The following is a 13,072-nucleotide window of genomic DNA, read 5'->3' on the forward strand; positions in this document are numbered from 1 at the left end:
GTCCCCACTCCAAGGATTTGAGATGGTTTCTGGGGGGAAGAAAGACCATACATCTCTGTTCTTTTTTGGAAAAGAGGTCAGATAACTAACCCGTTTGGGATGGCCCCCACCCTCAGTGGCTTGTTATGAAGTTGGCCCTTCTGATCATTGATCAGTAGTTAGGGAAAAGCACACCTCCCCTGTTGGGGGATTGTATGTGTGTGTGTGTGTGTGTGTGTGTAGTAGTAGTAGTAGTAGTAATAGTAATAGTAGTGGTAGTAGTAGTATCACCCCCTCTGATAAAGTATATCTCTATAGCATCTTGGGCTTGGTCAGCCCAAGAACTAGTACCTGGGCATTCAGCAGACACAGTGGCTTTCTTACCACCCCCTCATGTGCGGAACCTGAGTGGCCTCCCTAACCTAGCAGACAGGGCTGGGGGACCTAACAGTTTGCTTCCCTCAACAACTCTGTATTAGAATTGCCTGCTGCTCACTAAGCAGAAACCCGATGCTGTGGCTCTGCCACAAGCCTTTTGGAGGACTACAGCAGCTGTTTCATCTTTGCTGAAACTCAGTTTCCCTTGGTGAGGACTGAAGGTAACTAAGCTAACTAAGTGGAAGGGTAGCATAATCTATCCAGTGAGGAATCCAGAGAGCTCTGGACACAGAAAAGATGTGTAAGAGTCTGAAGGTCACTGTCATGGTTCTGGTCTTATTCCCTGTGTGCATGTCATTTTGAAGGCGGGTTACTTACTTCAAGTGAGCACTACAGGCCAAGGTTACAGGGTTTCTCCATTTCCCCAAGGGAAATGGTGTGCATTTCCTTAAGTTGAGGGACCAGAGTCAGGTCACTCCTTAGGCAAATTGCCCAGCCTTCCTGTGCCTGGTTTCCTTGTCTCTGAAATGCAGCCAGATCTCACAGGGCAAGGGTCACGTGTGTTCACTCATCAGCATAGGCCTGTGCTCCTGACGGGCTGTCACAGAGTTGGCGTTCACATATGACATTATCCGTGTCATATTCTTGTGCCTCACATTCAATACTTGGGCTGAACAGGATTTTTATGTGTTTGGATCACAAAATGTCACTTAAACTAATCAGTGATCCTTAAAAATCATAATACCTTGAGTTGTTCATTTCCTCACTCTTCTCCATACAGTGTTCACAGCTAAGAAAACCAGCTGGGTTACTGCTGCTCAGAGGTGCTCTCTGGGATTCCATGGTCACGGCCGCTCGTTTTGGAGCAGGCTTGTTCGGGACAAGGTACCCACTCCCCCGCTTTGCTGCTCTCCCTCTCCGCAGGTACAATTTCACAATGCTGGCCCTCTCGTCTTCATTCCTGGGGTTATCCTACCTCCTGACCCGATGGTGCGGCAGCGTGGGCTTCATCTTGGCCAACTGCTTTAACATGGGCGTTCGCATCACACAGAGCCTTTGGTTCATCCACCGCTACTATGGAAGGAGCCCCCATAGGCCTCTAGCGGGCCTGTACCTGTCACCCGCCCTCCTCGGGGCATTCGCCCTCAGCGGTGGGATTACCAGTGTTTCTGAGGTGAGAGCCCCTGCAGGCCCCCCCATACTTTTGCAGTTTGCCCATTGTTCCCTGGCTCTGCTCTTCCTGGACCAGCTGGGCAAGTAGCTGCCTCCTCTTCCCCCTTCCCCAAGCCTCAAAGACAGCATGTCTTGATAGATGTGGCCAAACTGAGTCACCGGTGGGAACAGAGTTAGCCCCTCGGTATGCAGCCGTCACACCTTTTATCTGACTCCAGCCTGGAGCGGCTGGGCCTCTGCTCCCCCGGCTTGCCCCCGATGGCCAGGTGGAGGGGCCCGAGTGGTGACGGTGGTATCTCTCCGCAGGTGTTCCTCTGCTGTGAGCAGGGCTGGCCAGCCAGGCTGGCACACATTGCTGTGGGGGCCTTCTGTCTGGGAGTGACGCTTGGGACGGCATTCCTCACAGAGACCAAGCTGATAAACTTCTTGAGGACTCAGTTCGGTGGGTCCAGACTGGCCGACAAAACCTCGTGACCTCAGAGGCATGGACACCTGTGGCACCTGGACCAGCTGTGGGGCGGTTTTGTGGGCAGAACGCATTAGTCGTGCAGGAGAGCCCTGCTGAGGGGTCTGCAGAGGGGGAGGACTGACCAAAGTGGGGGAGGACCGACCCCGGTGGGCGAGACGTCGGAGAGAAGCGCCAGCTTGAATGCCATCCGTTTGAAGCCTCAAGCAGGAAGGAGGAGTTCCAGTTCTAAGAAGTTCTAAGGAGTTCCAGTTCTGGTCTAAGAAGACCAGAGACTCTTTAAAAATAGATACATTATTTTTGTCACCATTTTGTTCTCATCAACATTTTTCTTTTTGGTTAATGTATTCCTTTTGGGCGTAATTGACCTAAGGAGCTCCGTAAGGCAACAAACTGTATCTTGGATATGATAGTTAACAATAATCTGGGCCAGAAAGAGAGAGGTAGCCATTTTACATGTCACAGGAACATGCCACTGTAAAAGCAGGAAGGAGACCTGATGTTGTGCACCGAATGAGACCAGAGGTGGCCCAGGAGTTGTGGCTTCCCCCATGCAAACCCTGTGGTCTGGCTTTTTAGAGAGGGAATGACATTTCTCAATGAGAAATCCAGGAAATGAACACAAAGTTTTTCAGGTTGCTTTTTCCAGAGTTAGCTAGGGAGAGTCTCTCACCTCATTGTCATTGCACGTGCCCTTGACCGCGTGCCTTCCCAGAGCCGGTGCAGGTTGGCGCCAGACCCCCGGCCTGCCACCTGACAGAGAAGGCTCTGAAGGAAGCAGAGATGTGGTGTGAGCTACCTCGGCCCCTGAAGGAAACACTGCTCATGTGGGGATTGCACGGATGGCAGCCAACGGTGAAGTGGTGTATGATTTCCCCTCAAACAAATTGGGGTAAGTGCTATATGGCAAGCCCTTCCCACTGACCCATTGCTTCCTGCACTGGTCAGTAGACCTGAATGCCAGCTTCAGGACCAGTGTGGCAAGCCTGGGGGCCTGGTGCTCCAGCCAGCAGTGTGAGCCCAGGCTGAGGCCCACCTCCCTGCATCCCGCATCGTGCACCTAGCAGGCAACGTTGTTGGGCAATGTTCTGAGGTGACAAGGCATCTTTCTTCTTTCGATAATGTATTCCTTTTGGGTGTGATTCACCTTTGCAGCTACATGCACAGACAGTGGGATGATAACAGTAGTCATCTGGGCTTGATGTCCCAAACTTGCTGTTTACACCCAGAGAGCAGGGCACCTTGCATCAGAGGGAGGTTTGGCTAGAATGCACATATTTAAATCCACTGGCCAGGAGCCAGAGCCGAAGGGCCAAGGATCAAGACCCATCAGCACACTGAGACTAGCACCCAGGCACTTGGGCATTTTATATATTCAAAGGGAGAATGCTTCCCGCTAGTTGGAAAAATAGCTACACGTAAGGTATCCTGACCAGTTAAGAGACCCTCCAGAAGCATGGCCGTGGTTATGGTCTTATGAGGCTCGGTCAGGCTGCCTCAGAAGAACCGATTGTCCCATGGTGGGGAGCCCTAGGGTGGGTGGGGGCGGCACACACTAAGGCAGACCTCCTCCCTCTCATGTAGTTTTGTCTCTTGATGCACGGAAGTGAACCTTAGCCCTCACAAGTTCCTTCCCTGCCACCCTGGAGACCCACTCCCTCCCCCAGAACCCTGTTACCCACCCCATGCCCACTCCACCCCAGACCCCAAGCGAGGCCCTGCAACTGCCTGCCTCAGAAGTGCTGGTGGTGAGTCAGAAATGTAGGTTCCCAGGACCCATTCCAGACCTTCGCAACCATTGTCTCTGGGGGCAGGGCTCTGGGATCAGCTTTGTTAGCGAACCAAGGTTGGCACAACCCATCGCCCTCACCTGCATCAGGGCCTGAGACCTGTTGTCCACAATGTCCGTCCTCTGCTCCAGGAAGAGTCGCTGTTGCCTGGACACTGCCAGCCCCCCAGCTCGGGAGCAGGCCCACTCAGTTTTCTGCTCTGCTCTGCTCTCCGGCGTGGAGAGAGGCTGTGCCTGACAGTGCCTTGCCTTGCCTCGTCCAAAGCTGTCCCACCGGCGCTTCTGTTCACACGGGGCCGCTGTAGGCAGGAGCAGCTCCTCTTGAAAGATGGCCAGCCGGGCCGGCAGACTGGGCCTCCTTCCCACATCCTACTTCCCTGTTTATAGGAAAAGCCCCATGGGAAGCGGGTGTTTACTTACCACTAGCACCTGCCCCCTGGGCTGTCTGCCCGGAGGTAGCCGGCCCTCTGCACTTCACCGACCTCTGCCGCCACCCCCTGGCCACCTCCAGGAAGTGCAGTTGGGCCTGAGCTCTGCCTCTGGAGCTTTCCCTTGCTGACTTTCCTGAAGCCACATGGGTCCCCAGGGAGCTTGCACACACGTGTGCTGAGCTGCCTTGCTTTCCCCAAAGGGCTTCTGGGGGGATTCACACGTTTGGCTTTAAGTACCACTTAAGATATCATGAGGCTCCTTCTCCATGGAAACAAGTTTGTAAAGCACATCCTTTTATGAAACGAAGAAGCTTTGATGGTGGAAATAGCGGCATTCCTTCTGTGCTGCTCTGGCTGTGCCTTCGAACTGGTAACTTCAGATTGGGCCTCTTGGGTCGCTCTGTAAGGGGCTGCTGCTGCCTTGCCAGTTCCTGCTCACTCCTGGCTCGGAGATGCTGTGTGCTCTGTCCCACTCCCGGCCACCCGCCAGCCTGATGCCAGCAGGGCACGCCCTCCTGCCTGCCTCCTTTCATCATGAGTTTCTGTTGCCAGTTTCATGTCAGTCTCCTGATTTTCAAACAAATCAATTATTTTTTTTTTTAAAGATTTTATTTATTTATTTGACAGACAGAGATCATGAGTAGGCAGAGAGGCAGGCAGAGAGAGAGGAGGAAGCAGGCTCCCCGCTGAGCAGAGAGCCCGATGCGGGACTCGATCCCAGGACCCTGAGATCATGACCTGAGCCGAAGGCAGCGGCTTAAACCACTGAGCCACCCAGGCGCCCCAAATCAATTATTTTTGCATCTCTTCCTTTCAAAGAAGAAAAAAAATTCCAAAAGGAAGGTAGGCCAATGGCTTGAGTACGTGAACCGTCTTTATTCCTTATGGTAACTTTTCTCCGCACACGGATGCTGTGCCTGGGCTGTGGGTCCTGACTCACAGGGGGATCGTTGCCTGGCCTCTGTGAGGGAGCCTTCTGTGTCCGGGGTAGAAAGACCTGGCAGCGTGCCCCTGCTCTTCCCTTCCCGCCCTGAGCTCTGTTTCTCTTTGCTTAACTGTGCACTCCTCTCTCCTGTATTCTCTGTCTGGCCTGGACCTCATCTTGGTCTTTTTTTTTTTTTTTTTTTTAAATTAAGCAGCCATTCCTTGACATGTGAGTTCGTATATCGGGTCAGTAGGGCAAGTGTGTTATTTTAGTGTGATTTGAGGGGAGCCCACAGTACCTTTATCAGGTGCTGGACCGTGTATTTACTTCAGACATTGGACTTGTGAGCTGATCAGATGCTATTGTTTTCTTCTGCCCTGCTTGCTGTGCCTGGGTGAGGGAGCTTTTAATGTCAGTATTTCATTTGCTAATTAACTTTCAAAGGTAGGGGGGAAAGATGCTTTTTTGGAAGAGTTTGAGGGGAAGGAAGGACTTCTGTTGATTTGCACCATCTCTTTGCGCCGTTACCATTGCATTATCAGTCTTGTTATTTATTTTTTAATTTTATTTATTTATTTGACAGACAGAGATCACAGGCAGGCAGAGAGAGAGGAAGGGAAGCAGGCTCCCTGCTGAGCAGAGAGCCCGACACGGGGCTCAATCCCAGGACCCTGGGATCATGACCTGAGCCAAAGGCAGAGGCTTTAACCCACTGAGCCACCCAGACGCCCCTCAGTCTTGCTATTTAATGTCAATTCCTTTTTAACCAGAATCATCTGGGTCCATCGCAGTAACGTTGGAAAACTGGGCTCCTAGTATCGTTCGGCCTCCTTTAGGGGCCTAATGAATAAGACTTATAAATACTTTTTTTTTTTTAAGATTTTATTTATTTGTTTGGCAGAGAGAGATCACAAGTAGGCAGAGAGGCAGGCAGAGAGAGAGAGAGAGAGAGGAGGAACAGGCTCCCTGCTGAGCAGAGAGCCGGATGCGGGGCTCCATCCCAGAACCCTGAGATCATGACATGAGCCCAAGGCAGAGGCTTAACCCACTGAGCCACCCAGGCGCCCCAATAAATACTTCTTAATGAACAGAAATTGCTGCGTGCTCCTGTCCCAAAGGGCAGTTGGTTTTTTGCTCAGCAACTTCTCCATCATCCCTTGGCAGTGCGGCTTAGGTGGAAGGGGCTGGAGGTGAGGTGTAGGGAGTTCGGTCTTTGCCTCGTGACTAGATCCTCCCCAGAGTCAGTGCACCCACACCTCCGCGCCAGCCCCTGCGGGCTCCAGCGCCCTCATGGAGACCCTGCTCCCAGCTTGTCGGAGCTAGTGCTGTACACTGTGCCCCCGCCATCGAACACAGCGAGTGTACATGTGCACAAAGTTGTGGTTGGTGAATTGGCACACTGTGTTGTTGCTGGGGCAGGTTCCTCAGGAATTGAGGGCCCCTGGATGCTGTACCCGAGAGGCCCAATGAACACGGGGCCCTGGTAGCCAGGGAAGGAGGGAGCGGTGCCCGCGAAGCCACCTGGCTGGGAGGCTGGAGGCCTGGCGCGGGTACCAGGGCAGCTCCCGGGCCTCTCTGCTCTTCCCGGCCTCATGCTGGGGTGATTCTCGCCTCTCCTGGGGCCCAGACAGCGGGGTGGAGGGGTGCTTAGGCTGGTGGGTGGTGCAAGGAGTCATCCTCAGAACCGGGTGCTGCCTCAGGGCAGGGGCCTGGGCTTTGCCACTGATGAGACCTTCTCTTTCACCTTTTCTTTTGTCTCCAGCCCCCAGTCCTCTCAGCTTTAACTCCTGTTCCCTGTGCAAAAACGCCTGCAGGACAAAGAGAGCTGGAGCACATTATCCCTATAGGGCTGAGTCCGTGGGTCAAGGTCATAAGTGAGCCAGTGGCTGAGCCACCCATGGGGCAGCTGAGCCCGGTTCAGTCCGCTCTCACCCCACCGCTCTGGGTGGGGGCCAGGCAGGGTGGTTCATACCATCCAGGGTTGCCCCTCAGCCTCAGGAGCTGTGTAAGGGCCCACGGTAGAACAGCTGACTTGCGAAGGAACCTTCTAAAGCCCCATTGGTTTGCCTCATTTCCTCCCTCCCTCCGGTGGCTGTGTCCCTCAGTTATGACCCTGTTGACCCCGCTGTGTCAGTGTTGCCCTGGCTGACAAATGCATTTGGCCGAGGCCACCTGGTTCACAGCGCTTGGTGGGAAAGGAGCCGAGAAAACCGGGGGGTGGGGGTGGGGGTCTCAGTCCTCGCATCTCATCCCTACCACCCTGTCACAAACTGGGGCCTTGAGGCAGGGCTCTGAGGCCGTCAGAGCAGGCAGCGAGCAGGGACAGATTAAGACATGACTGCATTAGTCACACTGGACGTGACAGCTGAGCAGCGTGTCTCTGGTTCGTGTCTGAGAGACCCTGACACCCTTTCCAGTGATGCGGAAGTAACAGCGTGTGGCTTCCACGAGCCTGTGTGGCAGGGAGAAGCTGTCCGGAGTGAAAGCATGACTCACTGGGGGCAGCACGGGTTTTGTTCCAGGCTCATCTACTCCTCGCTCACTTCTTTGCACCTGCTTTTGGAAAAATCACAAAAAGTGACACAAGAGGATGACTTATGGGAGACCAAAGGGCCTCTCCCAGATGGCCTTTTCACTTCCACCCCATGCCCAGGCAAACTGTGGGACACCTCAGGTGACCCAGGCGCCTCCCTCCTTCCCATAGGTGTGCAGAACCCCCCCCCCCCAGCTGGTTAAATCTCCCCAGTCTCGGACCACACTCCACGCTCTTATCCAGGCCTCCTCAGGGCCTAGCATGGCTGTTCGGGGGCGGGGGGCAGGCGGGGACGGAGGATGAAAACACAGGAAAAGCAAACCTCTGTAGCCATGACAAAAATGGGAATGTTTTCCTCCGCACTAATCTCAACCAAACTAGGGAATGTTGCGAAAATAGCTTTCTGTTTCCCCTAGGGCATTCACAGTTTTATGAACAAACCAGATGAGCAGAGTGCATTTTTATGTTCCTGAACTAGAGCCCAAGATTCCTTCTTCCCCATGTAGGGCATGTGATCCCCGAGTGGTATCTCCCCAGCGACAAGAGGATGTCTTGCAGGCGTGCAGATGTCAGGCCATGGGGGGGCAACAGAAGGGACAGAGCCCCTTGCCATTTTTTCTTTTGTATCCTTGAGTGAAATCCGGCGGCTCCCCGGCGGGGTGATGGCATGACGCCCAGGCACTCTGGCGACTTGGCCTTGCCTCCCCTCAGCTCTCCTGCAGCAAACCTGCAAACACAGGGCTGAGAGCCAGGCTCTGGGAGCAGGACCCCAGAGGTGTCCTGCCTGCGCCATTTCTTCCATCTGCACGGTCACTGAGGGAACCCACTGGCGGTTTCGGAAGCACTCGAGCAGGGTTTGGTTTTCTAAAGGGCATGTGGCAACACACACATGCTGTCGGTTATACTGCAGCCTAGGTGCCCTTGCCTAACTCACTGGGTGACCTTGAACACGCCCCTCTTGCTCTGCCAGTTAGGGAACTCTGACCACGTGCCGGGTACTGGGCGACCACACACCTGATGAGTGTCAGTGGTTAGATCTTCACAGCAGCGCTGTCTGTTGTCTGCGTGATGCAGGTGACGAAGCTGAGGCACAGGGAAATCGCTTGATTTCCCTGGGCCACCTGCTAGGAAGAAGATGGCGGAACTGGGGGTCTGCCCGATTCCTGAGCCCTGCCCGCGGATCCCATCCTTCCTGATGCTAAGGCCCAGTGCCATCTGTGGTGGGAACGCCTGAGTGTGAGTGGGGAGTGGTGGCAGGCACTGTCCTGCTCTGCTCCCTGCCCCCCCCCCCCCCCCCCGCTCCAGATAGAGCAGTGCTGTCTTTTATTCATTTTGAAATTTGGCCATTAGTTTAAGAATTTGCTTGAAAGAAGAGTTCTTTTTGTTAAAAGAACAAAATCTACAGGACTTGATGTTTTGAAGCACTTTCCTGACCTTCTCAGGCTCATTTCCCCCTACAACACCTGCCTCAGCCCCTCAGTCTTCCTCCCATCTTAAAGAATCTGAGGTTGTCGCTTTGCACAGGCATTAGCATTAGCTCGAATAAGAAATATTCGAGAGAAATCAATCTTAACCAAAAAATGATGTTGCGTTACAAAGAAAAAGCTCCCCCCGCCCAGTGTCTGTGGGTGTCCTTCTCCCCAGGAGATGCCACCGAGGAGTGGGAAGGCGGCTGACTTTGGGAGTCCCAGGCCACTTCCTAACTTTGCAGGAGAGCTTGCCCGCTGTGCTCAGCTTTCTCATCTGTCACTAGCCACCCTGCATGGCCCAGGGAAGGTGACAGAACAGAGGCAGGCCAGCAGAGGCAGCCCTAAGAGCCGTGGGAAACAGGCCTCTGCAAGGTTTCCTACACACCCCATGGGCTCACCTCTCTGCCTGCTTTCCCTTGTGCTCCCCATCCCTTCGTCAGGTTTACCCCCCCCAACACTCTTTTTACCCCCCTCCATGCCCACGCTGGCCCCACTCTTCCACCCTGTGGACCCAACTCAGACGCCTATTTCAGGCTGAGCTCGCAGAGGAGAGAGAAGCAAAGGCATTACACACTCGGGAGCTCACTGCTTTTCCTCGGCTCTGTCACCCACAAAAAGCATTCATCCGGGGCGTGTGGCATGGGAAACCCAGCTCCCTGTCCCTTTCCTCGGTTCCTACGGGGGCTGACTCTAAGGGTGCCCTGGGGAGCCTGGATGCTGTCCATCCCTGCTGTCCCACCTCCATCCCTCACACCTTCCTCACCTCCCCAGCTGCTCGGCCCTTGCTCCCCGTCAGGCCCAGTTGCCCGTGCATTTGACCTTCCAGGCCGCTCTGTCCCCATCCCACTCCTTTCCCTTTCTTCCAACAACCCTGTGCTCTTTCTCCCTTGAGAATTAGGAAGGCAGGTTGTGGTGGGGGCTCCTGCAGAGAGGGGCCTGGAGGCAGATCCAGCCCCACTTCAGACTGTGTAACCTTGAGCAAGGCACTTTCCCTCTGAGCCTCAGTCGATTCATCTGAAAATGGGCGCAAGAGCACGTGCCTCCTGGGGTGTGGCCAGAAATGAAGGGAGGCTGTAGGGCCCTGAGCAGGGGTGCCTAGCACCAGCCTCGTGTCTGCCCTGTGAGTGAAATGGTAAGTCTGCCCCACAGCGTTCATGAGGAACTGTGGCTCTGGGGACATCGAGTTCACCCCTGCCTGCTTCCCCCTCCCCATTCCCAGTCCACAGAAGTTACATGCATGTGGTTGAGAGTCTTTTCTTCCTCAAGCAGGAACATTTCTTCCCCCTTTCCTTGAAGGTGAAGCTACACTTGAAGAGGAAATGAAAGCTCCTCTTCAGCCCAGCTTGCCCAGAGGAGCTAGTGAGGGTGAGAACATGGGTTGGGACTGTGCAGAGCCGGGCCTTACGCCTCCTGAATCTTGGCAGACGCTGGTGGCCAGGCCTGGGGAGGCAAAGCCACGGCTTCCGGAGGGGGCCTCCAGCGGCCAGCAAATGCCTCTCCCCGGCTCAGCCTGAGCGGCTTCCCAGAACAAGAGGGGATGCTTCGGAAGCTGGTTAAGTGATTTTCAGCAATTTCAGAAATAGTCTCCGCTGGTTTAGACTTCCCCACAGCCTTAGATTAAACCAGAAAGAAAAAGGGCCCCTGGTGATTAGAAGAAAGCGTGGCTTTGTCCTGGCGGACCAGCCGCTGTCCGCTGCTTCTGAAGGAGAGGGAGAGGCCCGAGTCGGTCCTGCCATGTGGGCGGGCAGCCTGCCACAGGCCCTGGCTCCCCCTGGCCTCAGCTTTAGGCCCGGGGCCCTGGCACCCCTACACGGCATCACTCACCAGTTTGCCACGTCCTCAGCTCGAACCCGCTTATCACAGCTGATGCAACACTTAGGGAGTTCTTCCTCCTCGCCCTAAACAAAAACCAAGCATTGTCTCTGCAGTCAGTGTATCAGACTTAACCTCTGAACTCTCTGTTTGCTTCTGTTTTTCCTTCGCTGGATGGGGATGAGGGTGCCAGGTTCAGATCAACTAGCCTTCTCTTTCCAGAAGCAGCTGGGAGGAAGAAAAAGGCCAGTTCTTGGGGTACCCAGTAGGTGCCGTCTTGAGTGCTACTGTTAAGGTGGGGTTTCCTAAAAACGGTCATGTGTCCACAGCTAGAACCCATAGATAGCTTGCAGACAGCAGGCATATCTGGGCCTGGTGCTGATCTTTGGGGAAGGAGAAAGGCTACTGACATTGAGTGTCTGGGGCATATCTCAGTGGTGGGGGTCTGTCAGGCCTTCTTCGTCCTCCTCTTCCTCCTCCTCAAAGAGCTGTGACATGGACATGCCTGGTTCTGACCCACAGAGCCCATTGCTCCGGGTTCCCCCATTCCCATTTGCCTCCACAGGCCACTCCTCCAGCCTCTGCCAGGGCTCCAGTCACCTTTGCAGCCTGGGAGATGAGGTTTTGGCCCTGGAACCCGCTGTTGTTCCGGATAACCAACGGAGCCAGAGAGCCTGAGAATCACATTCTAACTCCAGCCCTGCTTTTGTCTCTACGTAAGACCCTAGGGGTTAACTTGACCTCTTTTCCATCTCCAGAAGATTCTCATCTCTGCTCCCTATTGCTCCGGCACCATCATGGGAGCCAAGAAAAAGTCACTGTACAGCAGTTCTTGGGGCTGCAGTGGGGAGCTGGAGAGCAGGTGTGCCTGTGCGCTCCGAGGCTGGAGCCCAGGCCATGTTCAGACGGGGGAGGTGGACCAGAGTCACACGTCTGCATGCACTGTCTTGCCTGATAACAAATGGTTTTATCTCCTGATACTATGTATCAGGAGTATGTATTTTATGTATGTATCAGTAAGTATTTTATATATTTCTTAATATTAAATTGTAAATCATAAATTATCCTGTGTGCCTGTGTAGCTCAGTCGGTTAAGCGTTCGACTCTTGGTTTTGGCTCAGGCTCTGATCTCGGGGTCATGGGATCGAGCCCCATGTCAGGCTCTGAGCTGAGCAGGAAGTCTGCTTGTCCTTCTCCCTCTGCCCCTTCCCACCTTCTCTGAAATAAATAAATAAACAAATAAGTGAAATCTTAAAAAAAAAAAAAACTGCCCCAGGCAGCCAGTGCCCTGCAGATGGTGTAAAAGGCCACATCCTGTCGCTGCCTCTTTCACCTTACATGTGGCGCGCACACCCCGCGCTGCTCCTCCTGACCTCTGCGATGCCCAGCCTTTTACCATGTGTCCGCACCTGAAGGTGGTCTCCGGCTTTTTGCTCTGTTGTAAACTGCACGGGAGTCGGGATCCTAACATGGAGACCTCTCCGTACCGGACCCGCGTCTGCATTTCACCTGCGCACGAACCTGGGCAGCACACTTGCCGTATCAGAGCAGGTCACCGCCTCCCAGCAACAATCAGGGCCTTATGGGAGCCCGAGGAAGTCCGGGATGGAGGGAAGGCGGCCCAGCTCATGCTGAGCTCATGACTGACCGGCCAGCCTGGAGGCCTGGACTCAGGACCTGCTGGCCAGTGGGCCAAGCCCCTCCTTTCACAGGCCCCATGTCTGGAAAGGGCTTCACGTGATACCAGGCGCACCGTAATGGTCAGCATTAACCAGGGGCTCACAGCGGCCTGTCATTTGAGTCACTCGACCAACAGTCTTACTGCTGATGCCAGGAACAGCGGAGCTCGGTATCCCTGGTGACCCCAAGCCAGCAATGAGGACATGAAGCTCCAGGCTCCGCTGCCTCCTTGGCCACAGCTGAAAGGCGAGTGTGCGTCTGTTGCAAAGAATGGCTTCCCGGAAAGTGTCAGAAAAGTCACTGATGCCCCAGGTCTCCTCTGATTAATCTGAATAATCAGCCTGATGGCATGGGGAACTTGGGGACAAAAGACACCAGTAAGGAGAAAGGAAGGGAACATCCCAGGTAAGCGTCTCTGCCTGCTACTCCCCCTCCAC

General features: G+C 54.3%; 1 protein-coding gene and 1 long non-coding RNA gene across 3 annotated transcripts in view; one reads left to right on the top strand and one right to left on the bottom strand.

Moving 5' to 3' along the window:
- Nucleotides 1–2,305, top strand: part of RFT1 (RFT1 glycolipid translocator homolog) — a 36,672-nt gene extending 34,367 nt beyond the window's left edge. For both annotated transcript variants that reach the window (XM_082743111.1, XM_082743112.1), the window contains 2 exons: nt 1,282–1,531; nt 1,837–2,305. In XM_082743111.1, the coding sequence (XP_082599237.1) occupies nt 1,282–1,531; nt 1,837–2,004 (418 nt within the window). In that variant the 3' untranslated portion in view covers nt 2,005–2,305. The remainder of the gene's footprint in view (nt 1–1,281; nt 1,532–1,836) is intronic.
- LOC309870760 overlaps nt 1–13,072 on the bottom strand; it is a 280,290-nt gene that overhangs the window by 145,411 nt on the left and 121,807 nt on the right. The window lies entirely within an intron of this gene.

Source organism: Mustela nivalis (assembly GCF_964662115.1).
Source record: "Mustela nivalis genome assembly, chromosome: 1".
In the NCBI taxonomy this organism is placed as follows: domain Eukaryota; kingdom Metazoa; phylum Chordata; class Mammalia; order Carnivora; family Mustelidae; genus Mustela; species Mustela nivalis.